Here is a 27,413-nt window from a genome sequence, read left to right as displayed (position 1 = left end):
TCATCTTAAGACCTCTCATGATGCACCAGAAGCCGTGGGGGAGGGTCCTCGTAATGATGGGGCTGCTGTGCTTGATAAAGGATTGATTTCTTACTGATCCTTTATAGCCCACTGATGAAAACCTTGACGTCTTCATTCTAAACAGTGTCGCCCCTGTTCACAGGTTGTGTGCGGTATTGCAGCGCAGCGTCATCTACTTCAGTGGAGCAGAGCTGTGATATTAGACAGAACCTAAGGACAGGGGATGTGCTGTTTGGAAGAAAGCCGTGTTTTTTTCATAATCCTCTGCATACCCTTTAATTCCCCAAAACAGCACCACCCTAGTCTTCAGCTGGGTCTTATATAAATATGGTTAAAGGGCATCTGTCAGCAGATTTGTCCCTATGACACCGGCTGATCTGCTACATGTGCACTTGGCAGCTGAAGGCATCTGTGTTGGTCCCATGTTCATATGTGGCCACATTGCTGAGAAAAATGATGTTTCATTATATGCAAATGAGCCTCTAGGAGCAACAGGGGCGTTACCGTTACACCTAGAGGCTCTGCTCTCTCTGCAGCTGCCGCGCCCTCTGCACTTTGATTGACAGGACCAGGCAGTGAAAACCTCATCACACCTGGTTGTGTTAAAGTGCAGAGAGAGCAGAGCCTCTAGGTGTAATGTTAACGCCCCCGTTGCTCCTAGAGGCTCATTTGCATATAGTAAAACATCATATTTCTCAGCAATGTGGACACATATGAACATGGGACCAACACAGACGTCTTCAGCTGCCAAGTGCACATGTAACAGGTCAGCCTGTGTCATAGGGACAAACCTGCTGACAGATGCCCTTTAAGCTGCAGTACCAGTGGCAGCCATGGACAATGATGGCGCTGTTTAACAAGAAAAAGTGGACCCTATTTGTCTAACCTATTTAAAGCGGTGACCCCTTTAGAGATTCCCTGGAGCCGAGTGCCGCTTTCTCTTGTCATGACCCCCACACGACATCCGTTCAGCCACCTTCTTGGGTTTTTAGCAGCTTTTTAATATTTTTAATCTGCATTTATCGCATTATAATAATCACTGTGTCGGCCGCCAGCCGTGCAGATACTGAAGCCGGTAACTGTTTTCTTATTGTTTGTCTTGGGCAAAAAGTAAAAAATATTTTTTTATTATTATTATGGTGTTGTGTGAAGTTATTTTTTGTGTGTGAAATGCATAAAAATACAAGACAAATGTTGTAACCGTGGGTAGCACCCCTTATTTCTCTGACAGCAAGCAGAGATCTTGAAAGTAGTGGGGACTGGAAACAAACTTTATTAGTTTGGCTTTTCAAAGCATTATGTTCCCCATCTTGGTGCAGGCAGTACCTGCGGTGCTGGGGGTGACACTGACACGTTCAGCCACCTTTGGGTGCATTTAGTAAGATTCCTATGGTCACTGGCAGCCAATTAGGTCTCCAGCCCGTCCTTCTCTACGGTGTAGGTGTCCGCCGCGGCGCCTGTCTCAGCAAAGACCCTTATTCGAAGGCAGCTTACAAGTTATAGGTGTCCGCGGCAGTGCCTGCCTATTCAAAGACCTCGCTCTTGCAGCGAAAGGTTACCATAGCAACGCAAGCCGAGGCTCTGAACCAAAAGCCTGGGGACCGCCCCTAGCAACCGCTGTGCGACGTTAGCAACCAGCAGAGCAACATGGCGGAGGAAGGAGAAAGAATCGTCAGACCCAAACGGATCTTTATCAACAACTTAGATTCTTACGCCGCCCGGAACATAGGCAAGGTAACACGGCATGATGCTGTACAGGCTTGTGGTTCTACAGAAGGCAGAACATTGTATTCATGACCATACAGCCCCATGTCTGGTTCCAGTGATGACCCTGCATGGAGGATTTATAGGTCTATGGTTGGAAGTTATGAGGACAATCCCAGGGGGGCTCAGTCCAGCATGAGGACCGGGCACTATGGGGGGGTCCAGGGACTGCTACGTCCATCTTAGACCTCATTTACCAAAGATGGTCTTTGTTGCCCCTAGCAACCAATCAGAGCTCAGCTTTCACTTCTGCAACTGCTCTGGAAAGATGAAAGCTTCGCTCTGATTGGTTGCTATGGGCAGTGAAGAGGCTGGAGGTTGTATGTGATCCCTGGATATTATATAGATGTAGGTCAGGTGAGGTTCACGTCTGCGGTAGGAGCCCCCATCACAAATTACAGGAAATGTGTCGGGTCACGGAAGGCACGCCCTCTCCCATCTGCTTTTGGTAAAAGTGGCAAAAAAACCTGCAGAAAGCTGTGAATTTAGGCGCAAAACGGGACTAGCAGCTAAATTAGTGACTTTTCTACACCATACACCTGGCGGAGAAGACTGATCCCACTCAGCGTTCGCCCTCGGCGTCACCAGCGAGTATTCTCATTCAGCGCAGCGGTGCCAGGACTCCTAACACCGCCAAGAGTCCGCTAACTGGGTCATTTCATAATGAGTTTCATTTAAAGGGGTGTTCCCATCTGGGACATTTATAGTATATATCAGTAGGATATGCCATAAATGTATGATCGGTGCGGGTGCTATCTGTGGGACCCCCTGCTCCCTCCAGAACAGGAAGTGAACAGAAAACAAACTGTGCATGCGCTGCACCCTCTCCATTCATTGCTATGGGACTTCTGAAAATAGCGGAGCGTGACGGATATTTCCGGACGTCCTCTGCTACTGCACTGAACTCTATAGGGGCTGGTGGAATGGCAGAGCAAAACCTTTCATGGAGCGGCAGCGGACATCTGTGACTGGAGAGAGTGGAAGCGCGCACGACTTTAGTCCATTGTCTGATCCGAATGGCCATTTAGGTCTTATGATGCATTTGGTCAGTTTTCCACGGACTGTTGCTAAATCCCCTCTTCAGCCTGGCAGTGCACAGCAGGACACAGATCAGTGCCAATGGGCCACTTGAAAACGGATGCAACACGGACATCATCACGGATGAAAAATGGACACAGGCGTGTGAATAAGGTGTTTTCTTATCCTCAGGATAAGGCTCCATTCACACGTCCGTGGTGTGCTGTGGATCCACAACACACCCGCCCGGCACCCCTATAGAAATGCCTATTCTTGTCCGCAGCTGCAGACAAGAAAAGGACATGTTCTATCTTTTGCAGAGCCGAAGATCGGGGCCGCGCTCCGCAATTGTGGATGCAGACAGCACACTGTGTGCTGTCCACATCCATTCCGTCCCCATAGAGAATGAATAGGTCCGTACCCCTTCTGCAAAATAGCGGAACGGATGCAGATCCATTTTGCGGACGTGTGAATGAAGCCTAAGGCCTCATGCACACGAACGTATTTTGTTTCCGTATCCGTTCCGTTTTTATTGGGGATAGGATGCAGACCCATTCATTTCAATGGGTCTGCAAAACATGTGGACTGCACACTGTTTGCTGTCCGCATCAGTATGTCCGTTCCGTAGCCTCGCACGCAAAAAAAATAGAACGTGTCCTATTCTTGTCCGTTTTAGGCATTGTTACAATGCATCCGCAAAAAAAACAAAAAACAAATGGCATACCGATGCAAAACACATACGGTCGTGTGCATGTAGCCTGAGTCATCACTAGGGATGAGCGAATAATTCATCCGAAGTTGATTCGCATAAAACTTCATTCTAAGGCCCCATGCACATGACCGTGTTTTGCAGTCCGCAAATTGCAAATCCACAAAAAATAACGGGGCTACGGACATACTGATGCGGATAGCACACGCACACGCATTGAAATGAATGGGTCCGCATCCTATCCGCAAAAAAAACTGAACGGACACGGAAACAAAGAACAGTCGTGTGCATGAGCCCTAGTACTGTACGGAGCAGGAGCTCCGTACAATATTAGGATGTATTGGTTCAGATGAGCTGAAGTTATTGGTTCGAAAAGTCTCGCGAGTTGGGGAAATGTTTTTTTACAGTAGAAATTAAGTTATGAAGTTATTACCCGAAGTCTCGCGAGACTTCACAAACCAATAACTTCGCTCATCGGAGCCAATACATTCTAATACTGTACGGAAAGCCCCAGTCACTGGGCCGCCTCCGGCGCTGGCGTACTGCAGCGCAGCTCCCAGCATGAGGAGGGACCCTTGTCCTTCCACTGTATAATTTCCAGCACTGGAGACCCCCTTTAAGAAACGGGTTGCCCAGGATTTTAAGAAAGTTGTCTAAGAGTAGGAAATGAAAAAATACAAATAACTAATACCTGTTAAATTCCCTGTCACTCCTGCGCTGCCGCTCTGGTGGTCCCTGCCAGTACTGCGCAGCCAATCGCCGGCCTCGGTGGCGATACATGTACGGCTGAATGCAATTAATTGGTGATTAAAAATAATAATAATAATTGCTGCAAAACTCGTCCTGCCCTTCTGTCTGAGGCAGATATTGAAATGATTACAGGTCTGCTGTGATAAGACGCTGGGTCTCACCATAAGGCTCCATTCACACATCCGCAATTCCGTTCTGCATTTTGTGGAACGGAATTATGGACCCATTTACTTCTATGGGGCCGCACAATGTGCAGCCCGGATCCGGAACTACGGACCCGCACTTCCGGGTCCGCAATTCCGATCCCGAAAAAAATAAAACGTGTCCTATTCTTGTCTGCAATAGCGGACAAGAATAGGCATATTCTATTAGTGCCGGCAAAATGCGGAACGCACATTGCCGGTTTCCGTGTTTTGCGGATCAGCAAAACACACACTGACGTGTGAATGGACCCTAAGAGGGTGTAAAAGTGCTTCACCCGCTGCCCTGTAAAAAGGCTCTCAGAGGCTACTTTTGGGCAATCTACCTCTTGGACATTTTGCCCAGTTGACAGACTTTGAGAAGGGGTGCATCATTGGACTGAGATAAGCAGGATAAATTGCCACCATCTAGGCCGTTCTGTCTTCGCTGTTAGGAGCAGTGGTTACACGAGGGCTCACACAGTAAACGGGCTCTGGACGGCCCGACACCCGTAGAGGCAATAGTCCCCCAACAAGCACCAGCAGCTCCCACAGTCTTGTTGTCCACCACAAGCGGCCCCTTCAGTACAATCCCCTCTCTGGAGCATCTCCAGGCTAGACGGAGCCTCCTTTCCAGTGCACAGTTTTCCCCAATAACCTCCCCTTTTCCGCTAATACTGTAATCTCTCCCATATACCATCATTCACACAGAGAAAGCGTCATTCTGACAGCTCCTTTGTGGTGCGGGATTTTTATACGTGGCATCAGGTTTTGTGCTTTCCTTCCTGTTGCAGTACCTGTCCACGTGTGTGGCTGGAGCGTCCCTTGAAGAAGCAGAAGAAGGAGCCGAGGAAGAGGAAGCCCAGTCAGTCCAAGAAGCTTTGGGAGACAGTAACGCCGGGCAGGGGCTCTTCCAGATTGTAGGAACCTTGTCCAATCCTTCTGGAAAGAAGCCAAATTTCTCAGTGGAAGCTTACGTGGTAAAGTCCTGTTCAATTGTAGACATAGGGGGTCTGTATTTATGGGATCAGGTCTGGGATCACTATTATTTTAGGATCTGTTTGTTTAGGGGATTGGTCTGGTGTCTCTATACAGGGGCATTCTGGTCAGGAGGGCGTCTAGTTTGGGGTCTATATACAGGGGGGTATCTGTCCTGGGGTCTGTATACAGGGGGGTATCTGTCCTGGGGTCTGTATACAGGGGGGTATCTGTCCCGGAGTCTGTATACAGGGGGTTATCTGTCCTGGGGTCTGTATACAGGGGGGTATCTGTCCTGGGGTCTGTATACAGGGGGTTATCTGTCCTGGGGTCTGTATACAGGGGGTATCTATCATGAGGTCTGTATACAGGGGGTTATCTGTCCTGGGGTCTGTATACAGGGGGTTATCTGTCCTGGGGTCTGTATACAGGGGGTTATCTGTCCTGGGGTCTGTATACAGGGGGGTATCTGTCCTGGGGTCTGTATACAGGGGGGTATCTATCATGAGGTCTGTATACAGGGGGGTATCTGTCCTGAGCTCTGTATACAGGGGGTATCTGTCCTGGGGTCTATATACAGGGGGTTATCTGTCCTGGGGTCTGTATACAGGGGGGTATCTGTCCTGGGGTCTGTATACAGGGGGTTATCTGTCCTGGGGTCTGTATACAGGGGGTTATCTGTCCTGGGGTCTGTATACAGGGGGTTATCTGTCCTGGGGTCTGTATACAGGGGGTTATCTGTCCTGGGCTCTGTATACAGGGTGGTATCTGTCCTAGGCTCTGTATACAGGGTGGTATCTGTCCTGGGCTCTGTATACAGGGTGGTATCTGTCCTGGGCTCTGTATACAGGGTGGTATCTGTCCTGGGCTCTGTATACAGGGGGGTATCTGTCCTGGGCTCTGTATACAGGGGGGTATCTGTCCTGAGCTCTGTATACAGGGGGTATCTGTCCTGGGGTCTATATACAGGGGGGTATCTGTCCTGGGGTCTGTATACAGGGGGTTATCTGTTCTGGGGTCTGTATACAGGGGGTTATCTATCCTGGGGTCTGTATCCAGGGGGGTATCTGTCCTGGGGTCTGTATACAGAGGGGTATCTGTCCTGGGGTCTGTATACAGGGGGTATCTGTCCTGGGGTCTGTATACAGGGGGGTATCTGTCCTGGGGTCTGTATACAGGGGGTTATCTGTCCTGGGGTCTGTATACAGGGGGTTATCTGTCCTGGGGTCTATATACAGGGGGGTATCTGTCCTGGGGTCTGTATACAGGGGGTTATCTGTTCTGGGGTCTGTATACAGGGGGGTATCTATCCTGGGGTCTGTATACAGGGGGGTATCTGTCCTGGGGTCTGTATACAGGGGGTTATCTGTCCTGGGATCTGTATACAGGGGGTTATCTGTCCTGTCCTGGGGTCTGTATACAGGGGGTTATCTGTCCTGGGGTCTGTATACAGGGGGTTATCAGTCCTGGGGTCTGTATACAGGGGGTTATCTGTCCTGGGGTCTGTATACAGGGGGTTATCTGTCCTGGGGTCTGTATACAGGGGGTTATCTGTCCTGGGGTCTGTATACAGGGGGTATCTATCATGAGGTCTGTATACAGGGGGTTATCTGTCCTGGGGTCTGTATACAGGGGGGTATCTGTCCTGGGGTCTGTATACAGGGGGTTATCTGTCCTGGGGTCTGTATACAGGGGGGTATCTGTCCTGGGGTCTGTATACAGGGGGGTATCTATCATGAGGTCTGTATACAGGGGGTTATCTGTCCTGGGCTCTGTATACAGGGGGGTATCTGTCCTGGGGTCTGTATACAGGGGGTTATCTGTCCTGGGGTCTGTATTCAGGGGGTTATCTGTCCTGGGGTCTGTATACAGGGGGTTATCTGTCCTGGGGTCTGTATACAGGGGGTTATCTGTCCTGGGCTCTGTATACAGGGTGGTATCTGTCCTAGGCTCTGTATACAGGGTGGTATCTGTCCTGGGCTCTGTATACAGGGTGGTATCTGTCCTGGGCTCTGTATACAGGGTGGTATCTGTCCTGGGCTCTGTATACAGGGGGGTATCTGTCCTGGGCTCTGTATACAGGGGGGTATCTGTCCTGAGCTCTGTATACAGGGGGTATCTGTCCTGGGGTCTATATACAGGGGGGTATCTGTCCTGGGGTCTGTATACAGGGGGTTATCTGTTCTGGGGTCTGTATACAGGGGGTTATCTATCCTGGGGTCTGTATCCAGGGGGGTATCTGTCCTGGGGTCTGTATACAGAGGGGTATCTGTCCTGGGGTCTGTATACAGGGGGGTATCTGTCCTGGGGTCTGTATACAGGGGGGTATCTGTCCTGGGGTCTGTATACAGGGGGTTATCTGTCCTGGGGTCTGTATACAGGGGGTTATCTGTCCTGGGGTCTATATACAGGGGGGTATCTGTCCTGGGGTCTGTATACAGGGGGTTATCTGTTCTGGGGTCTGTATACAGGGGGGTATCTATCCTGGGGTCTGTATACAGGGGGGTATCTGTCCTGGGGTCTGTATACAGGGGGTTATCTGTCCTGGGATCTGTATACAGGGGGTTATCTGTCCTGGGGTCTGTATACAGGGGGTTATCTGTCCTGGGGTCTGTATACAGGGGGTTATCTGTCCTGGGGTCTGTATACAGGGGGTTATCAGTCCTGGGGTCTGTATACAGGGGGTTATCTGTCCTGGGGTCTGTATACAGGGGGTTATCTGTCCTGGGGTCTGTATACAGGGGGTTATCTGTCCTGGGGTCTGTATACAGGGGGGTATCTGTCCCGGGGTCTGTATACAGAGGGGTATCTGTCCCGGGGTCTGTATACAGGGGGGTATCTGTCCTGGGGTCTGTATACAGGGGGGTATCTGTCCTGGGGTCTGTATACAGGGGGTTATCTGTCCTGGGGTCTGTATACAGGGGGGTATCTGTAGGTAGCGCCTGCAGTGATTCCTGGCCCCTTTACGTGGGTCGCTGCTGGACAGAGACGCGAGGATTTGTCCTGTAAACCATGTCTTCTGTATTTTAGGTCTCCGGTAGAGATGAACTATTAAATCATCTGCTGGAGAGTGATGTCATCATCTACAACGTCACCGAGGAGCCGGCTCAGATCGAGGAGGCGTCATGGGCCGTGTCCGGTGAGAGACGACGGGGAAAGGTTTATAGTGTAGTAACATCCACCAGATCGGCAAATGGCACCAATAAACGTGACGCACATCGTATGTGGTGAAAAATATCACAGCCACCCGGTGCCGTCCAGAGATCTTCCAGTGCCCGGCTCACGTGTGCCGCTGCCGCCAATGGCTGGTCTCAGCTGTGCCATGTCCTCTAGTGGCATGTTACCCCTTTAAAGTCTATAATGTTTTATAAAATTCACTACAAAGCTTTTTTGCGTTTTTGCCATTTTTTGTCAAAATGCTTGCAGTATATCGTTTTTTTCAGGCGTTTTTCCCATAGAAAGCTCTATGGGAGTGGAAAAAGATGTAGTGGGCGTCCCTCATCATCTACCCCACTCTATGCTTTAAGCTACATGCACACGACCGTACAGTTTTTTGCGGTCCACAAACCGCGGATCTGCAAAAAACGGAAGCCGTCCGTGTGCCTTCCGCAACGGACGGCCCATTGTAGACATGCCTATTCTTGTCCGCAAAACGGACAAGAATAGAAAATCCTATATTTTTTTTGTGGGGCCACGAAATGGTGCAAAAGATAAGGACAGCACACGGAGGGCTGTCTGCATCTTTTGCGGCCCCACTGAAGTGAATGGGTCCGCATCCGAGCCGCAAAAACGGCGGCTCGGATGCAGAGCCAAACAACGGCCGTGTGCATGAGGCCTCACATTTAGTAAATCTCCCCCACCAGAGGTTTGCATGGCTCATTACTATAAACTTCCAACAATCCAGCCTCCACCCACCGCAGCGGCGCCGGATTATCAGAAGTTCCCCCGGTTCAGGATAACGTAGTCTATAATATCATTTTGCATCCTCCAGCACTTCACACCGAGATTGAAAACTTCCAGAGCCAAAAACTGTTCGTATTAATATCGACGGTCATGACCTGGGCGCGGAGCAAACCCCTCGATCCGGTAAGTACGCCTAGAATGTGGAAGCTGGATTTGGAAATTCAAAACGTAACGAGAGACAATTTCACGTTTTCTTTCTCTTTAAAGGATGATCCTGAAATTCCTTTCACTGAAGACGATTATCGGAGACGGAAGTGTCACTTAAACTTTAAAGATCACATGAGTGTTGAAAAGCTGGTGATTAAGATGGGGAAATCTGTGAGTATTTTCTGGGTGGCGTGTACGGGGGCGTCACAGAAAATGCTGCTCGGATATGGAAGCGCCAGTGACCGCCATGTACAGGCCGTTCTGATCTGTGAATATTCTGCACTTGTCCCAAATGACATAATGCTAAATCCCTGTTGATTATATGGAAAAGGCTAACACTGCCATCTAGTGGTGATTAGTAGAATTACAGCTATGGAAGATTTTATCCCCGTGATACTTCCATCCATTGCACTAAAAAGTAATATGTAATAATGAGTTTAATAAGGAAACATTAATTCCGTTTTTTTTGTCCTGCACAGAACAAGGGGAAATTTTCAACATATGTAGTTGCATCCGGGGTGCCTTATGGAGCGGAGGAAGGTGTTCTTCATGCAATTTTTAAGGTAAGTTCCTTTCATAGAAAATTCAGGTTTTAAAGGGAAACTGTCGCCTATAAAAGGCACATTAAACCGCCAGCAGTACCTTATTGCAACCTGTAGCACGATTATAAAGGTGTCTTTTCTGTACAATGCGCCAAAAGTCTGAAAAAAGACTTTATTCCACTGGGAGCGCTATGTAAAAAGTCAAGGGGGCAGCGGGTTTCTCGCCTGAAGTCAAGCGTGCCCCGCCTCCTTAGCGTTTGATTGATAGGAATTCCAATTTCTTCACCATTGGACGCTCAAACGTAGTCTTGCCTGCGCACTGTTCCACTCCTCTGTGAGGTAGGCTCAATGATAAGGCATTCGCACATGAGAGCCTGCGCATGCGCGAGACTACCCTCAAGCACCCGGCAGTGAAGGAATTGGACATCCTATCAATCAAATACTAAGGGGCGGGCAAGGGGGCGGGGCACGCTTGACTTCAAGACTATCGTTTAGTTGAATAAAAGTCTTTTTTCAGACTTTTGGCGCATTGTACAGAAAAGACACAGACACCTTTATAATCGTGCACAGGCTGCAATAAGGTACTGCTGGCGGTTTAATGTCCGTGGACAGGTTCCCTTTAAAGAGTCATGAACTCCTCAGAGGAAATGTACAATGTACAATTGGTGAGATATCTGTACAATCAGATTGGTAATGCTTGTTTCATGGGTGCAGGAGGCCTGGATGGGGGAAACTCCTGCATTATCCATCTATGGAGACGGACAGAACATCATCCCAATGATTCATATTGCTGATTTAGGCAGGTAATGATTTTCTACACGTGGTCCCATCACTGCAGGGACCAACATGGCGCCACCCATATGCATGGAACTATTTCTGGTGTTGCAGCCGTTCAGGTGCATAGGTGGTGGTTGTCCGCCTTCTGCTTACACTTTTGAAGTGCCCTGCACTGACGTGTACCGGCAGGTGAAAATGTTAGAGGGCGCATTGCTTACCCCATCACATCTACAGCAGCCGCCCCTGCTGCCCACGGTTGCAATATGTAGGACCGCTGTGTTCATAGTGTCCAAAATATACCCACAGGGCCGGCTGCCTGGCTGCGTCCTCTGCTGCACAGGTCCTGGAAGTGTTCTTCGCAGGTGCAGATACCAAATCACAGTTTAGAGGACGCGGCTGGTTGCATGATTAAATCGTGTCATAGCCACCCTCTTAGATGTGGCAGATTGGGCAGCAGAGGGGCTTCTACAGGTGGGCTGGAGTAAGCAATCAGTGCTTTAACTATTTCATATCGTATGACATTAGAAAGTGGACAACCCCTGGTGCTGAGGTGCAATACTAAAGATGGCCACATAGATGAGAGTGGCGCTGTTTGCATTAAAGCAGCAAGGCCTCTTCTTTATTCTGACCAGCACCAATCTTATATCACACTGAGCCATTGATGTATCGCCTGAAAATCCCTTTAATATGTAATGACACGGTCATTTATTTATATACCGAGTCTAGTGTGGTACAAAACATAGTGGACCGGAGGCCGAGGACTCACTACCTGGTGGCAGTGGATGAAGCCGTGCACATGCTGGAGGAGGTCGTCAAGGTACAGAAATATCACTGACCATTCAGTTATAATTTTTTTATTCTATGTAAAGGGCAAACCTCATGTATTGTGCCATGCCCAGTGAAAGTACTGAAAGGGGCGGAGCATGACACCAAAATGCACTTCCTGATCCATGCTTCTTCTTTAAAGGGGCTGTCCAGGATTTTAATATTGATGGCTAATCCTCCGGATAGGTGATCAATATCTGATTGTCAGAGCACTGGCACCCCGCACTCCTGCCGATCAGCTGTTCTGCAGTATCTCCAGCGCAGGAACCGCACAGCTCCACCCATCATGTAGTGGACGGAACTGAAACGTTGCTCCCACGTAAGAAAATGCAACCAGCTCTGTCCACTACACAACAGATGAGGCTGTGAAGTTCTAGCACCCAAACTACGCAGCTGATCGGCAGGGGTGAGTCTACATCATACAGTCACACGGTTCCTACATAACAGTACAATACAGTGACACATAGCAGTGCCGTGCGCTGCCCGAACATCTGTAGGGATTACAGATAGAGCAGGCGTGTGTGAACTCACCCATACTGGTAAAGGCCGCAGGGTAATTGCCCCTTTTGCCCATTCGGTAAGCTGACCAATTATAGAAATATACATTATCTCCTATTTCTGAATTCTCCTGCAGTGTATCAGCCGTCACCTGGGGCCCGGAAAATCACAAAAAGTATCAAAGGAGGCGGCGTTCCTGAACAAAGAGCTGACGGTAATCACTTCCCGTGTCTCATCCCATCACACCTCCTGCTTTCTATCCCGTGTCTCATCCATCACACCTCCTGCTTTCTATCCCGTGTCTCATCCATCACACCTCCTGCTTTCTATCCCGTGTCTCATCCCATCACACCTCCTGCTTTCTATCCCGTGTCTCATCCCATCACACCTCCTGCTTTCTATCCCGTGTCTCATCCCATCACACCTCCTGCTTTCTATCCCGTGTCTCATCCATCACACCTCCTGCTTTCTATCCCGTGTCTCATCCCATCACACCTCCTGCTTTCTATCCCGTGTCTCATCCCATCACACCTCCTGCTTTCTATCCCGTGTCTCATCCATCATACCTCCTGCTTTCTATCCGGTGTCTCATCCCATCACACCTCCTGCTTTCTATCCCGTGTCTCATCCTATCACACCTCCTGCTTTCTATCCCGTGTCTCATCCTATCACACCTCCTGCTTTCTATCCCGTGTCTCATCCTATCACACCTCCTGCTTTCTATCCCGTGTCTCATTCCATCACACCTCCTGCTTTCTATCCCGTGTCTCATCCCATCACACCTCCTGCTTTCTATCCCGTGTCTCATCCCATCACACCTCCTGCTTTCTATCCCGTGTCTCATTCCATCACACCTCCTGCTTTCTATCCCGTGTCTCCTCCCATCACACCTCCTGCTTTCTATCCCATGTCTCATCCCACCACACCTCCTGCTTTCTATCCCGTGTCTCATCCCATCACACCTCCTGCTTTCTATCCCGTGTCTCATCCCATCACACCTCCTGCTTTCTATCCCGTGTCTCATCCCATCACACCTCCTGCTTTCTATCCTGTGTCTCCTCCCATCACACCTCCTGCTTTCTATCCCGTGTCTCATCCCATCACACCTCCTGCTTTCTATCCCGTGTCTCATCCCATCACACCTCCTGCTTTCTATCCCGTGTCTCCTCCCATCACACCTACTGCTTTCTATCCCGTGTCTCATCCCATCACACCTCCTGCTTTCTATCCCGTGTCTCATTCCATCATACCTCCTGCTTTCTATCCCGTGTCTCATTCCATCACACCTCCTGCTTTCTATCCCGTGTCTCATCCCATCACACCTCCTGCTTTCTATCCCGTGTCTCATCCCATCACACCTCCTGCTTTCTATCCCGTGTCTCATCCTATCACACCTCCTGCTTTCTATCCCGTGTCTCATTCCATCACACCTCCTGCTTTCTATCCCGTGTCTCATTCCATCATACCTCCTGCTTTCTATCCCGTGTCTCATTCCATCACACCTCCTGCTTTCTATCCCGTGTCTCATCCCATCACACCTCCTGCTTTCTATCCCGTGTCTCATCCCATCACACCTCCTGCTTTCTATCCTGTGTCTCATCCTATCACACCTCCTGCTTTCTATCCCGTGTCTCATCCTATCACACCTCCTGCTTTCTATCCCGTGTCTCATCCCATCACACCTCCTGCTTTCTATCCCGTGTCTCATCCCATCACACCTCCTGCTTTCTATCCCGTGTCTCATCCTATCACACCTCCTGCTTTCTATCCCGTGTCTCATCCCATCACACCTCCTGCTTTCTATCCCGTGTCTCATCCTATCACACCTCCTGCTTTCTATCCGTGTCTCATCCCATCACACCTCCTGCTTTCTATCCCGTGTCTCATCCCATCACACCTCCTGCTTTCTATCCCGTGTCTCATCCCAACACACGTCCTGCTTTCTATCCTGTGTCTCATCCCATCACACCTCCTGCTTTCTATCCCGTGTCTCATCCCATCACACCTCCTGCTTTCTATCCTGTGTCTCATCCAATCACACCTCCTGCTTTCTATCCCGTGTCTCATCCCATCACACCTCCTGCTTTCTATCCCGTGTCTCATCCCATCACACCTCCTGCTTTCTATCCCGTGTCTCATCCCATCACACCTCCTGCTTTCTATCCCGTGTCTCATCCCATCACACCTCCTGCTTTCTATCCCGTGTCTCATCCCATCACACCTCCTGCTTTCTATCCTGTGTCTCATCCTATCATACCTGCTGCTTTGTGTCCCGTGTCTCATCCCATCACACCTCCTGCTTTCTATCCCGTGTCTCATCCCATCACACCTCCTGCTTTCTATCCCGTGTCTCATTCCATCACACCTCCTGCTTTCTATCCCGTGTCTCATCCCATCACACCTCCTGCTTTCTATCCCGTGTCTCATCCATCATACCTCCTGCTTTCTATCCCGTGTCTCATCCATCATACCTCCTGCTTTCTATCCCGTGTCTCATCCCATCATACCTCCTGCTTTCTATCCTGTGTCTCATCCAATCACACCTCCTGCTTCTATCCCGTGTCTCATCCCATCACACCTCCTGCTTTCTATCCCGTGTCTCATCCCATCACACCTCCTGCTTTCTATCCCGTGTCTCATCCCATCACACCTCCTGCTTTCTATCCCGTGTCTCATCCCATCACACCTCCTGCTTTCTATCCCGTGTCTCATCCCATCACACCTCCTGCTTTCTATCCCGTGTCTCATCCCATCACACCTCCTGCTTTCTATCCCGTGTCTCATCCCATCACACGTCCTGCTTTCTATCCCGTGTCTCATCCCATCACACGTCCTGCTTTCTATCCCGTGTCTCATCCATCACACCTCCTGCTTTCTATCCCGTGTCTCATCCCATCACACCTCCTGCTTTCTATCCCGTGTCTCATTCCATCACACCTCCTGCTTTCTATCCCGTGTCTCATCCCATCACGCCTCCTGCTTTCTATCCCGTGTCTCATCCCATCACACCTCCTGCTTTCTATCCCGTGTCTCATCCTATCACACGTCCTGCTTTCTATCCCGTGTCTCATCCCATCACACCTCCTGCTTTCTATCCCGTGTCTCATCCCATCACACCTCCTGCTTTCTATCCCGTGTCTCATCCCATCACACCTCCTGCTTTCTATTCCGTGTCTCATCCCATCACACCTCCTGCTTTCTATCCCGTGTCTCATCCCATCACACCTCCTGCTTTCTATCCTGTGTCTCATCCTATCATACCTCCTGCTTTGTGTCCCGTGTCTCATCCCATCACACCTCCTGCTTTCTATCCCGTGTCTCATCCCATCACACCTCCTGCTTTCTATCCCGTGTCTCATCCCATCACACCTCCTGCTTTCTATCCCGTGTCTCATCCATCATACCTCCTGCTTTCTATCCCATGTCTCATCCCATCACACCTCCTGCTTTCTATCCCATGTCTCATCCCATCACACCTCCTGCTTTCTATCCCGTGTCTCATCCTATCACACGTCCTGCTTTCTATCCCGTGTCTCATCCCATCATACGTTACGCTTTCTATCCCGTGACTCTCTCAGAACTCTAATCAATGCCTGATATCTGTTGTCTTTCAGCAACTGGACATTGACCATTTACTGGTGAACCTGAGGATGGAGGCCGTGTTCTTAAAGGAGAACTTCAATATTAACTGGGTGTCTCAGGCCGGGATTGTGGAGAACATTGCTTCCGTCATCAAGGAGTATAAGCAGAGTCGAGGTTTACTGGTAAGTGTGACTATCTGGACATTTATACTGTAAGGTACTTACCGTGGTCACCTCCACACTCCTTACTCTTTTATACCTTCATGCTAATTAAAATGCTCGCCCACCTAAAATGAAAAAAATTACCTTACAGGAATTAAAGGGGTTTTCTGCCTTTCTTCATTATGACGATTGCCAAGTGTTTCACTCCTGGGATCCTAAGTGATCAACTGTGATCTGTGAGGAATCTAGCAGTTAGGCCTCTTTCACACGGGCGTCATGTTTTTGGCCCGGATAAGATGCGGGTGCGTCGCGGGAAAACATTGTAATGCGTTTTCCATGTGCGTGAGAAAAATCGGCATGTTTGGTACCCAAACCCGAACTTCTTCACAGAAGTTCGGGCTTGGGATCGGTGTTGTGTAGATTGTATTATTTTCCCTTATAACATGGTTATAAGGGAAAATAATAGCATTCTGAATACAGAATGCATAGTACAATAGCGCTGGAGGGGTTAAAAAAATAAATAAATAATTTTACTCACCTTAATCCACTTGTTCGCGCAGCTCGGCTTCTCTTCTGTATTCTTCTTTGAGGAATAGGACCTTTGATGACGTCACTCCGCTCATCACATGGTCCATCACATGATCTTTTTACCATGGTGATTGATCATGTGACGGACCATGTGATGAGCGCAGTGACGTCACCACAGGTCCTTTTCCTACTGCACAGCAAAGATGAAGACAGAAGAGAAGCCGGGCTGCACGAACAAGTGGATTAAGGTGAGTTAATTTTTTATTTTTATTTTTTTAACCCCTCCAGCCCTATTGTACTATGCATTCTGTATTCAGAATGCTATTATTTTCCCTTATAACCATGTTATAAGGGAAAATAGTAATGATCGGGACCCAATCCCGATCGTCTCCTAGCAACCATGCATGAAAATCGCACCGCATCCACACTTGCTTGCGGATGCTTGCGATTTTCACGCAGCCCCATTCACTTCTATGGGGCCTGCGTTGCGTGCAAAACGCACAGAGGAGCATGCCGTGATTTTCACCCGTGAAAATCACTGCTCATGTGCATAGCCCCATAGAATTTAATGGGTCCGGATTCATTGTGGGTGCAATGCGTTCACCTCACGCATTGCACCCGTGCGGAAATCTCGCCCGTGTGAACCCAGCCTAAGTCTTCAGTTCGGCTGCAGCGCCACCACAGGGGGAGTGAAGCATTACACAGTTCTCTTTGCGTTGTAAAGGGGTTGTTCAGTCCCATGGTATAACAATGGAGGTAATACTCACCTTACCTATCCTGTGCCAGCGCTCCATGGTCGCCCTGGCGGTCTTGGGGTGGCTTGTCACCGCAGAGGCCGGTGAGTTGAGACAGCATGACGTTATGGAAGCTGAGTAGATAGAGACAGTCAGGGGACCAGGAAAGCTCCGGCCCGAGACGCTGTTTGTAGCCATGCTCCACTTTGGCTTTTAGATGAAGAGCCAATATGATCTAAATGCATTGTCGCCCAGCTTTTCTAAGCTCCTGAGTAATAAATATGTAAAATCACACCACATTGCAGGGACAAGGGATGTTTCACTTCATAACTGAGCAGTTTTGCCACTCAGGAGGCTGGAAAAGCTAATGCCATGCAATGGAAGCCACACTGACTGTTTCAGAAGGGCTATAAAATGAAGGCATTAAAGGGATTGTCCAGTACTCAAATAATAATGACCGATCAGCTGTTCGGCACTCGGAGGAGCATTGCAGCCTATTTGTAGTATACAACGCACAGCGCAGCACATTGGATAGTGGTTGTGCTTGGTATTGCAGCTGAACCTCTTTCACTTAAAGGGAACCTGTCACCAGTTTTATGGTGTCCTAACTAAGGGCAACATAAATAAATGACTGATTCTCTTAGCAAAATGCTGGGTCACTTTCTTTAATTGACCCAGTCAATCTGCCAACATCTTGTATTGTAAAGCTCCAGCTGATAATGATGACTCCTGAATATTCATGAATTCCTTGACTCTCCCCGCCCACCTGCTGCTGAATGACAGTTATTTTCCATATGAATCAGCAGCAGGTGGGCAGGGGAGTGGCTATAGCTCTGAATTAAATATACGCTGGACTCAATGACATCACGCTGGACTCAAATCAGCTCATTAGCATGCGGCATCTTTGTGTGTATATTATGAGGTAACCATCTGTCACACCAGTAAGTGAATACATCTAAGGGACTTTTTAGTAGTTGATGATTGTATATAATTAGTTAGATTATAATCAAATATCCACATGACAGGTTCCCTTTAAATGGGACTGAGCTGTAGAAGGCTATATGACCGATAAACGTGACGTCACATGCCGGGGAGAGCGCCATGACCCCTTAAAAGAGCCGATCAGTGAGGGTGCCTGTAGTCTGACTCACTTCCATCACATATTGATGTCTTATCCCTGAGGATAGCATAGGAGATCGATATTTAAATGGGTATTCCCATCTCAGTGAAAGAGAGCACACTGCGCATGTGCAGAGCACGCTCCATTTACTGCTATGGGAGTTCTGAAAATAGCCGATCGAGTGCACTCAAGCTAGTCCCATAGCAGTGAATGGAGAGCACACCGCACATGCACGACCCCCTCTCCATTTACCGCTATGGGCTGCTGGAAATGGCCAAGCCAGCTCTTGCTTATTTTTGGAAATCCTATATCGGTGAATGGAGGATCGATGCGCAAGTACAGCTCCTCTCTGTTCAGTTCAAAGGTTCCCGTTCTGGAGATAGGAGCAGGTCCCAAAGGTGGAACTTGCACCTATCTGACATTGGTGAAACATCCTAGCGATTTGTGTCTGAGGTGAGAACACCCCTTTAAGTGTGTGTCACGGGTCCAGTCAATATCTTGAGGTTGGACCCAGAATATCTGGATGACATTCCCTTCTGCTTTGTGTTTTCAGCCTATACGCATCTGCATTCTCGGCCCCCCTGCGGTGGGAAAGACAACAGTCTCAAAGTTACTGTGCAAGCGCTACAAACTGCATCACATCCACATAAAGGAGGTCATCACGGAGGCCATCGACAACCTGGTGAGTTATGTGTGCACGTGATATCACTAATGGGGTGTGGACGCCGGATTTCACCCATCATATCCATGCATGTCTAAGGCCGAGATGTTACGTGTGGCATGACATGCAAAATTATTCTCATTTTTGCCTCTGCATTTCAGCAGCTTTTTAATTTTTTACTGACGTGGTTCTATATGGGGGAGACGTAGGACTCTGTAGGGGTAACATATAGTAGTTTGTCATTTATATATATTTTTTTGGTTATATGAAAATTGAAAAATACAATTATCTAAAAAATTTTAATACTCTTCACATATGAAACATTTACTCTATAAGCTGATAAAGGATTTCTTCAGGTTATTACCGAAGAGTTTTTTTTATGTAATGTATCCGTAATTTTATCTGTTTGTATGAAATGTATTGAATCATTCTGGAATCCTTAATTCGAATTTAATTATTATTTTTATTAATAATTTTAATTATTAATTCAACCATGTACTGGCAGTTATTAAGGGCTTAAGAAATTAGCCTCTTATGGACCTGAGTAAATATTCTGTGTCTGGTTTTCTTCTTAATTTTGGAATCGTCATCGATCACTAATCGCATTGTCCATTTTTCTTCGCGTAAAGGAACGTTTGGTGAAATCTCCCCCAGAAGAAGAGGAGGAGGAGGAGGCAGAGGAAGGCCCGGAAGCCTGGCAGGAACTACTGGATTCTGTGAAAGAGAACATGGAGCAAAATGGAGGTTTGTGCACAATATCCATTGCTCTATATATAGTCTCCCTATGTAAAGACGCTTCCAATTAGGCAAGTAACAAAAAAGGTGATTGTGCAGGAGTATGAGGTAACAGGTAATGGAGGATGTAACCCAGGATCAGTACAGGATAAGTAATGTATGTACACAGTGACTGCACCAGCAGAATAGTGAGTGCAGCTCTGGAGTATAATACAGGATATAACTCAGGATCAGTACAGGATAAGTAATGTATGTACACAGTGACTGCACCAGCAGAATAGTGAGCGCAGCTCTGGAGTATAATACAGGATGTAACTCAGGATCAGTACAGGATAAGTAATGTATGTACACAGTGACTGCACCAGCAGAATAGTGAGTGCAGCTCTGGAGTATAATACAGGATGTAACTCAGGATCAGTACAGGATAAGTAATGTATGTACACAGTGACTGCACCAGCAGAATAGTGAGTGCAGCTCTGGAGTGTAATACAGGATGTAACTCAGGATAAGTAATGTATGTACACAGTGACTGCACCAGCAGAATCGTGAGTGCAGCTCTGGGGTATAATACAGGATGTAACTCAGGATCAGTACAGGATAAGTAATGCATGTACACAGTGACTGCACCAGCAGAATAGTGAGTGCAGCTCTGGAGTATAATACAGGATGTAACTCAGGATCAGTACAGGATAAGTAATGTATGTACACAGTGACTGCACCAGCAGAATAGTGAGTGCAGCTCTGGAGTATAATACAGGATGTAACTCAGGATCAGTACAGGATAAGTAATGTATGTACACAGTGACTGCACCAGCAGAATAGTGAGTGCAGCTCTGGAGTGTAATACAGGATGTAACTCAGGATAAGTAATGTATGTACACAGTGACTGCACCAGCAGAATCGTGAGTGCAGCTCTGGGGTATAATACAGGATGTAACTCAGGATCAGTACAGGATAAGTAATGCATGTACACAGTGACTGCACCAGCAGAATAGTGAGTGCAGCTCTGGAGTATAATACAGGATGTAACTCAGGATCAGTACAGGATAAGTAATGTATGTACACAGTGACTGCACCAGCAGAATAGTGAGCGCAGCTCTGGAGTATAATACAGGATGTAACTCAGGATCAGTACAGGATAAGTAATGTATGTACACAGTGACTGCACCAGCAGAATAGTGAGTGCAGCTCTGGAGTATAATACAGGATGTAACTCAGGATCAGTACAGGATAAGTAATGTATGTACACAGTGACTGCACCAGCAGAATAGTGAGTGCAGCTCTGGAGTATAATACAGGATGTAACTCAGGATCAGTACAGGATAAGTAATGTATGTACACAATGACTGCACCAGCAGAATAGTGAGTGCAGCTCTGGAGTATAATACAGGATGTAACTCAGGATCAGTACAGGATAAGTAATGTATGTACACAGTGACTGCACCAGCAGAATAGTGAGTGCAGCTCTGGAGTATAATACAGGATGTAACTCGGGATCAGTACAGGATAAGTAATGCATGTACACAGTGACTGCACCAGCAGAATAGTGAGTGCAGCTCTGGAGTATAATACAGGATGTAACTCAGGATAAGTAATGTATGTACACAGTGACTGCACCAGCAGAATCGTGAGTGCAGCTCTGGGGTATAATACAGGATGTAACTCAGGATCAGTACAGGATAAGTAATGTATGTACACAGTGACTGCACCAGCAGAATAGTGAGTGCAGCTCTGGAGTATAATGCAGGATGTAACTCAGGATCAGTACAGGATAAGTAATGTATGTACACAGTGACTGCACCAGCAGAATAGTGAGTGCCGCTCTGGAGTATAATACAGGATGTAACTCAGGATCAGTACAGGATAAGTAATGTATGTACACAGTGACTCCACCAGCAGAATAGTGAGTTCAGCTCTGGAGTATAACACAGGATGTAACTCGGGATCAGTACAGGATAAGTAATGTATGTACACAGTGACTGCACCAGCAGAATAGTGAGTGCAGCTCTGGAGTATAATACAGGATGTAACTCAGGATAAGTAATGTATGTACACAGTGACTGCACCAGCAGAATCGTGAGTGCAGCTCTGGGGTATAATACAGGATGTAACTCAGGATCAGTACAGGATAAGTAATGTATGTACACAGTGACTGCACCAGCAGAATAGTGAGTGCAGCTCTGGAGTATAATGCAGGATGTAACTCAGGATCAGTACAGGATAAGTAATGTATGTACACAGTGACTGCACCAGCAGAATAGTGAGTGCCGCTCTGGAGTATAATACAGGATGTAACTCAGGATCAGTACAGGATAAGTAATGTATGTACACAGTGACTCCACCAGCAGAATAGTGAGTTCAGCTCTGGAGTATAACACAGGATGTAACTCGGGATCAGTACAGGATAAGTAATGTATGTACACAGTGACTGCACCAGCAGAATAGTGAGTGCAGCTCTGGAGTATAATACAGGATGTAACTCAGGATCAGTACAGGATAAGTAATGTATGTACACAGTGACTGCACCAGCAGAATAGTGAGTGCAGCTCTGGAGTATAATACAGGATGTAACTCAGGATCAGTACAGGATAAGTAATGTATGTACACAATGACTGCACCAGCAGAATAGTGAGTGCAGCTCTGGAGTATAATACAGGATGTAACTCAGGATCAGTACAGGATAAGTAATGTATGTACACAGTGACTGCACCAGCAGAATAGTGAGTGCAGCTCTGGAGTATAATACAGGATGTAACTCGGGATCAGTACAGGATAAGTAATGCATGTACACAGTGACTGCACCAGCAGAATAGTGAGTGCAGCTCTGGAGTATAATACAGGATGTAACCCAGCATCAGTACAGGATAAGTAATGTATGTACACAGTGACTGCACCAGCAGAATAGTGAGTGCAGCTCTGGAGTATAATACAGGATGTAACTCAGGATAAGTAATGTATGTACACAGTGACTGCACCAGCAGAATCGTGAGTGCAGCTCTGGGGTATAATACAGGATGTAACTCAGGATCAGTACAGGATAAGTAATGTATGTACACAGTGACTGCACCAGCAGAATAGTGAGTGCAGCTCTGGAGTATAATGCAGGATGTAACTCAGGATCAGTACAGGATAAGTAATGTATGTACACAGTGACTGCACCAGCAGAATAGTGAGTGCCGCTCTGGAGTATAATACAGGATGTAACTCAGGATCAGTACAGGATAAGTAATGTATGTACACAGTGACTCCACCAGCAGAATAGTGAGTTCAGCTCTGGAGTATAACACAGGATGTAACTCGGGATCAGTACAGGATAAGTAATGTATGTACACAGTGACTGCACCAGCAGAATAGTGAGTGCAGCTCTGGAGTATAACACAGGATGTAACTCGGGATCAGTACAGGATAGGTAATGTACACGACACTAAGTCATGTTGGAATCTGAGTAGTTATTGTATGTTTTATGTTGCTGGAGAAGTGTAATGGGATTTTTTCCTTTTTTCCTAATTACATTGTCACCAGAAGTGTATTTCATATATTTAACAATTACTCTCCAAAAAACCCATTATGATATTTCTCATGTGTATTGCAGGGCGCCTGGATGACAGCTACGTGATCCGTTTCATGAGAGAAAAACTGAAATCTATGCCTTGTCAGAACCAGGGTTATGTCCTGGATGGATATCCTAAGACCTACGAACAAGCCAAGGAGCTTTTTACCTGTAAGTATTTTTGACCCCTGAAGATGAGCTGGGTCCATCCCTGTATAAATGAGTTCATGAAATACATGTATATATGTCTGTTATCTTATATGTTGGCTCTTACTTGTTTTTAGCAGAAGAAGGTGAGGAAGAGGAGGAGAGCAGGAGTAAGGCACCACGCGTCGATAAAACCATCACCCCAGGTATGTGAATAGGAAGCCTATCCATTAGGAGTTATATTTAATACATAGGGTTACCTTTGGTGACCCTTGTGATTTACACATTCATCGGGTATGGAGACGGCCCAACAGGTTGGATTTTACCTTTTCCAAATATATAATTAACTTTCAGATAAGCGGCATCAGTTGCAAAAGACTTAAGACGCTTATCTCTCCCTCCATAGTAATAACATGCCTGCAGGACTGTGCTGAAAGTGCACATTCGCGGGGTAATCAGGGATCATGGCTGTAGTATGTGTCTGACCAGCTTTCCATTGCTCCACAGCTGGTCGGTAGAACGCACTAAGGCTGGCTGTGGATTTACTAATTATTTCGTGATTATTTTTTAGATTATGTTATTTCATTGGATGCGTCTGACAACTTTCTTAAAAACCGGGTGATTAACCTACCCGAGAGTGTCGTTGCTGGGACGCATTACGCTCAGGATCGTTTCCTGCGAGCTCTCGCCACGTTTCGTGAATTAAACACTGAAGACGAAACCGTTCTGAACTATTTTGATGAAGCTGAAATTCACCCCCTGCATATAGGTAGGTCCTGGGAATACAGATGAATGAGGAAGAATGTGAACGGCAAGTCCCAGAAGGCTCAGATCATGAGATCCGAACACCTTACATCACAGGAACAGCCATTCTGGTTTTTACCCACGTTGTGTACATCATGCTCGTCTGTGTGATGCCTGGCAGTTGCTGTCAGTGCGCTGGTTAGATCAGCTGATCCGGGTAGTTAACCACAGCAATGTGCATGCAAGGAAGCCTCCGTGTAGCAATGAATGCTGGCCCTGGTGGCGTAATTTCTGGGGCTTGCATCACCATGTGGACAGCCCTTGACCTAGCAGTGGTCCCTAGGGCTGTCCCATGAGTTTGCCTACTAGGGTACACTTGTAATATGCATTAACAGGCGTCTTTACAGAAGTCTGTCCACCTTCCCTATGGGCAATGTGAACCCGTGCGAAGCTCCTTCTACTCACCAGCACAGCAAACAGCCTGAGGATCACACCTCAAATATGTCTAACAAAGCATGAAAAATGAGACGTGAGCCTGGCTGGGCCGTACGTTTCAGGATACAGATGTGGTGGTGTGAAGCAGCATCATAGCGGAGGGGGCCCATTGTGACTTTCACTATAGGCCCCATCTCTGCTATGTACAACCCTCATACTAATTATCATTTTCAACACATCATTGCTACAGATGTTTCTAAAGACGATGATCCTCAATACAGAGATGTTACAAAGCAAATTACCAAGGAGGTCGGGGAACCTCGGAATTATGGCCTGACACCCGAAGAGTTAGCAGAGCTGGAGCTGAAACAGGCAGAGGCAAGTCTTGCTCGGGAGGCAGAAAGAAAGGCTGAATTAGAAAGGATGGAGGCTGAAGATGAAGCTGAGAAGATTGCCCGATGGGAGGAGTGGGTGAGTCTGCTCAATGACCGTATTCTGTGTTAGGCTAGGGCTACACGGCGGCATGTGACGTGCGACAAAAAGGCTACAACTACACTGCAACATTCATGTTGCAGCAATGTTGCGGGACATTTTTTTGTAATGATAGTCAATGGTGTTGCACTGCGACATGCCATCACTGACCGTCACACAGAGATCCAACTTGGATGGATTTTTTGAAAATGTAGTGTAAATAATGTTGCGCAACATTGGTGCCTTGCAGCAGTATTTGTCTGTCCGATTCTCAGCATGCTTGCCGGATCACCGCCGGACCCCAATATAGTTGGGGCCGGATGGCATTCTGGTAGCGTCTGGCAGGCTGCTCCCGACCAGAACAGCCTGCCAGACCGACAAACGCAAATGTGAAACAAGCCTAATTCTACCCACTTTACACCCTTCATTTTGCAGTGTCAGTCAGATTTTCTGACGTATGCCTCTGATGGAAGCCACTTTATAGCGTCCATTGACCACAGGCTCCTATGGAGAGCCTCTACCATGGTCACAGGTCCTGGGTCAGGCACCATAGTAAACTACATTAGTAAAATTATCCTCAACTTGCTGTAACTTGACCTACGATATATGAATCGTCCTTTACGTAGACCTGCACACTGCAAGTTACATCTATCTCTAATGTTACAGAACAGTCGCCTCGAAGAGGTAAAACGCCAAGAGCACGAGATGCTGGAAGCCCAGTCAGTCCCCTTAAGGAATTACCTAATGAAGAACGTCATGCCGACTCTGATACAGGGGCTGAATGAGTGCAGCAAAGTCAGACCGGACGACCCCGTAGATTATCTGGTAAGATCTCATTCGCCGTGGGCTTAAGATGTTTAGACATCTTCTAGCCCTCCCATCCCAAAAAATGTTGAAGAGCCAGAATTTCCAAATTGCCAGGATTGCCGTTAGTTCCATAGCTATAGACAGTACAGAGGTTACAGTCTGCTGTAGAAAGACCCATAGGTGCCTTGGCACATGAAGGACAATCATACTGCAAGTGCAGAGATTCCATAAGGTATGATTCTAAAATACCGCACTGTGTAAATCTGTCTTCAATTTGCTCCCCCTAGTGGCAGCCGTGTGCTACAGGGATGTGTATATTTAAAGCAGTTATGCTATCATGACAACCCCTTTAGAAGGAATCTGCCATAGCTTTCATCCGATTGATGCAGATCCACGTTTTGAAAACCTCCGGGATAGAGAGGAAATCTCAGCTAGCCATGCATTTCCCTGCAGCGGCCACTACAGGCGAAATGGAGTACTACATGAAAACTATTTAGATTAAATGACGACAGATATTACATGGCTTCTCCTGCTCCTCCTCTTTCTGACGACCCGTGTCCTGATTACTAATAACGCCTCCTATTTTAAAGAAAATTTACAGGCCCATTTGCTGGGTACAGACTTACATAAACTGCAGTTAAAGGGGTTGGTCATCATCATAAACCTGTGTCCACTACCATTGGAAACCCCAGGCCCCCTATACCTTCAGGGTTACCCACTGCAGATGAATTCTCACTGTAAACACAGGACACCATGTCCATGACAATCAAGATGGCAGTGGTCACATGATTTATCCACATTACCGCTACCCCTGATGCATCCTCAGCGCATGCGCAGATACAGCAGATTCCGATGCATGTCCACAATGCTTTCAGCATCAACGCAGAGGATGCTTATGGGGCAGGAGTAAATGGCGTGACCGCTGGCATTGTGATCTCCATGGCCGCCAGTGTCCACTGTTTAGAGCTGAAATCCATGGGCAGCTGGGGAGTTTCTGATGTTTTAGATATTTTTTTTCTTTTTTTCCACAAAGCATCCGACCCCTTTAACTGATATGTAATCTCACCTGCTACTACCGAGCAGATTTCTAAACGGCTCCATATGCCTATTTCTCTTCTTACAGGCAGAATATCTGTTCAAGCACAATCCTCAGATAGAATGAAGATTATGTAAGAGCTGTCTGTTCAATTAAAACCTGTGGAATACGTGAAAGCCCTTGTGAAGTGTGTCTCATATGACGAGCAGGATTAGACTGACATCAGGGAAGACGGAGGTCACCAAAAAACACATGCAGGGATGACAACGGTGGGGCGATCGTCTTGAGATCTCAGAATCCAGTGGTACAACCCCAGAGTTATCAGGTTGTATAAGGCCACGGTGTATGGCATGTGACCCTGAGTCATGGTGCTCAATAGGGGGGTCTACAATGGGGAATGAAAGAGAATTTTTAAAATCCAAACCCATGACAAACACTTTGATGTCAGTGGCACAAGTCCATGAAGGGTCTCAGGACATGGATGCAGTGTAATACTGGCATATATTTTATTTATATTTATTTTTTGCACTTA

The 27,413-nt window shown here is 47.4% G+C and overlaps 1 protein-coding gene across 1 annotated transcript; it reads left to right on the top strand.

The window, feature by feature from the left end:
- The first annotated feature begins 1,570 nt into the window (after positions 1-1,570).
- On the top strand, positions 1,571-27,054 carry AK7 (adenylate kinase 7). Its single transcript, XM_044272135.1, has 18 exons — positions 1,571-1,755; positions 5,235-5,420; positions 8,449-8,557; positions 9,410-9,504; positions 9,589-9,699; positions 10,008-10,091; positions 10,785-10,873; positions 11,574-11,664; positions 12,307-12,384; positions 15,785-15,934; positions 18,849-18,977; positions 19,586-19,700; positions 23,284-23,412; positions 23,526-23,594; positions 23,960-24,157; positions 24,818-25,038; positions 25,705-25,863; positions 26,969-27,054. Exons 1-18 carry the CDS (start codon positions 1,669-1,671, stop codon positions 27,005-27,007), a joined length of 2,139 nt encoding a protein of 712 aa, XP_044128070.1. The 5' UTR covers positions 1,571-1,668; the 3' UTR covers positions 27,008-27,054.
- Positions 27,055-27,413: the final 359 nt, after the last annotated feature.

Source organism: Bufo gargarizans, chromosome 11 (assembly GCF_014858855.1).
Source record: "Bufo gargarizans isolate SCDJY-AF-19 chromosome 11, ASM1485885v1, whole genome shotgun sequence".
Classification (NCBI taxonomy): Eukaryota; Metazoa; Chordata; class Amphibia; order Anura; family Bufonidae; genus Bufo; species Bufo gargarizans.
Note: the sequence above shows the minus strand (reverse complement) of the source record. Positions and strands in the feature narration are given on the sequence as shown.

Coding starts and splice junctions, on each gene's coding strand:
- AK7 (XM_044272135.1), top strand. CDS start 1,669: ATGGCGGAGGAAGGAGAAAGAATCGTCAGACCCAAACGGATCTTTATC. Junction 19,701..23,283: donor GAACATGGAGCAAAATGGAG/GTTTGTGCACAA, acceptor TGTGTATTGCAG/GGCGCCTGGATGACAGCTAC. Junction 23,413..23,525: donor AGCCAAGGAGCTTTTTACCT/GTAAGTATTTTT, acceptor ACTTGTTTTTAG/CAGAAGAAGGTGAGGAAGAG.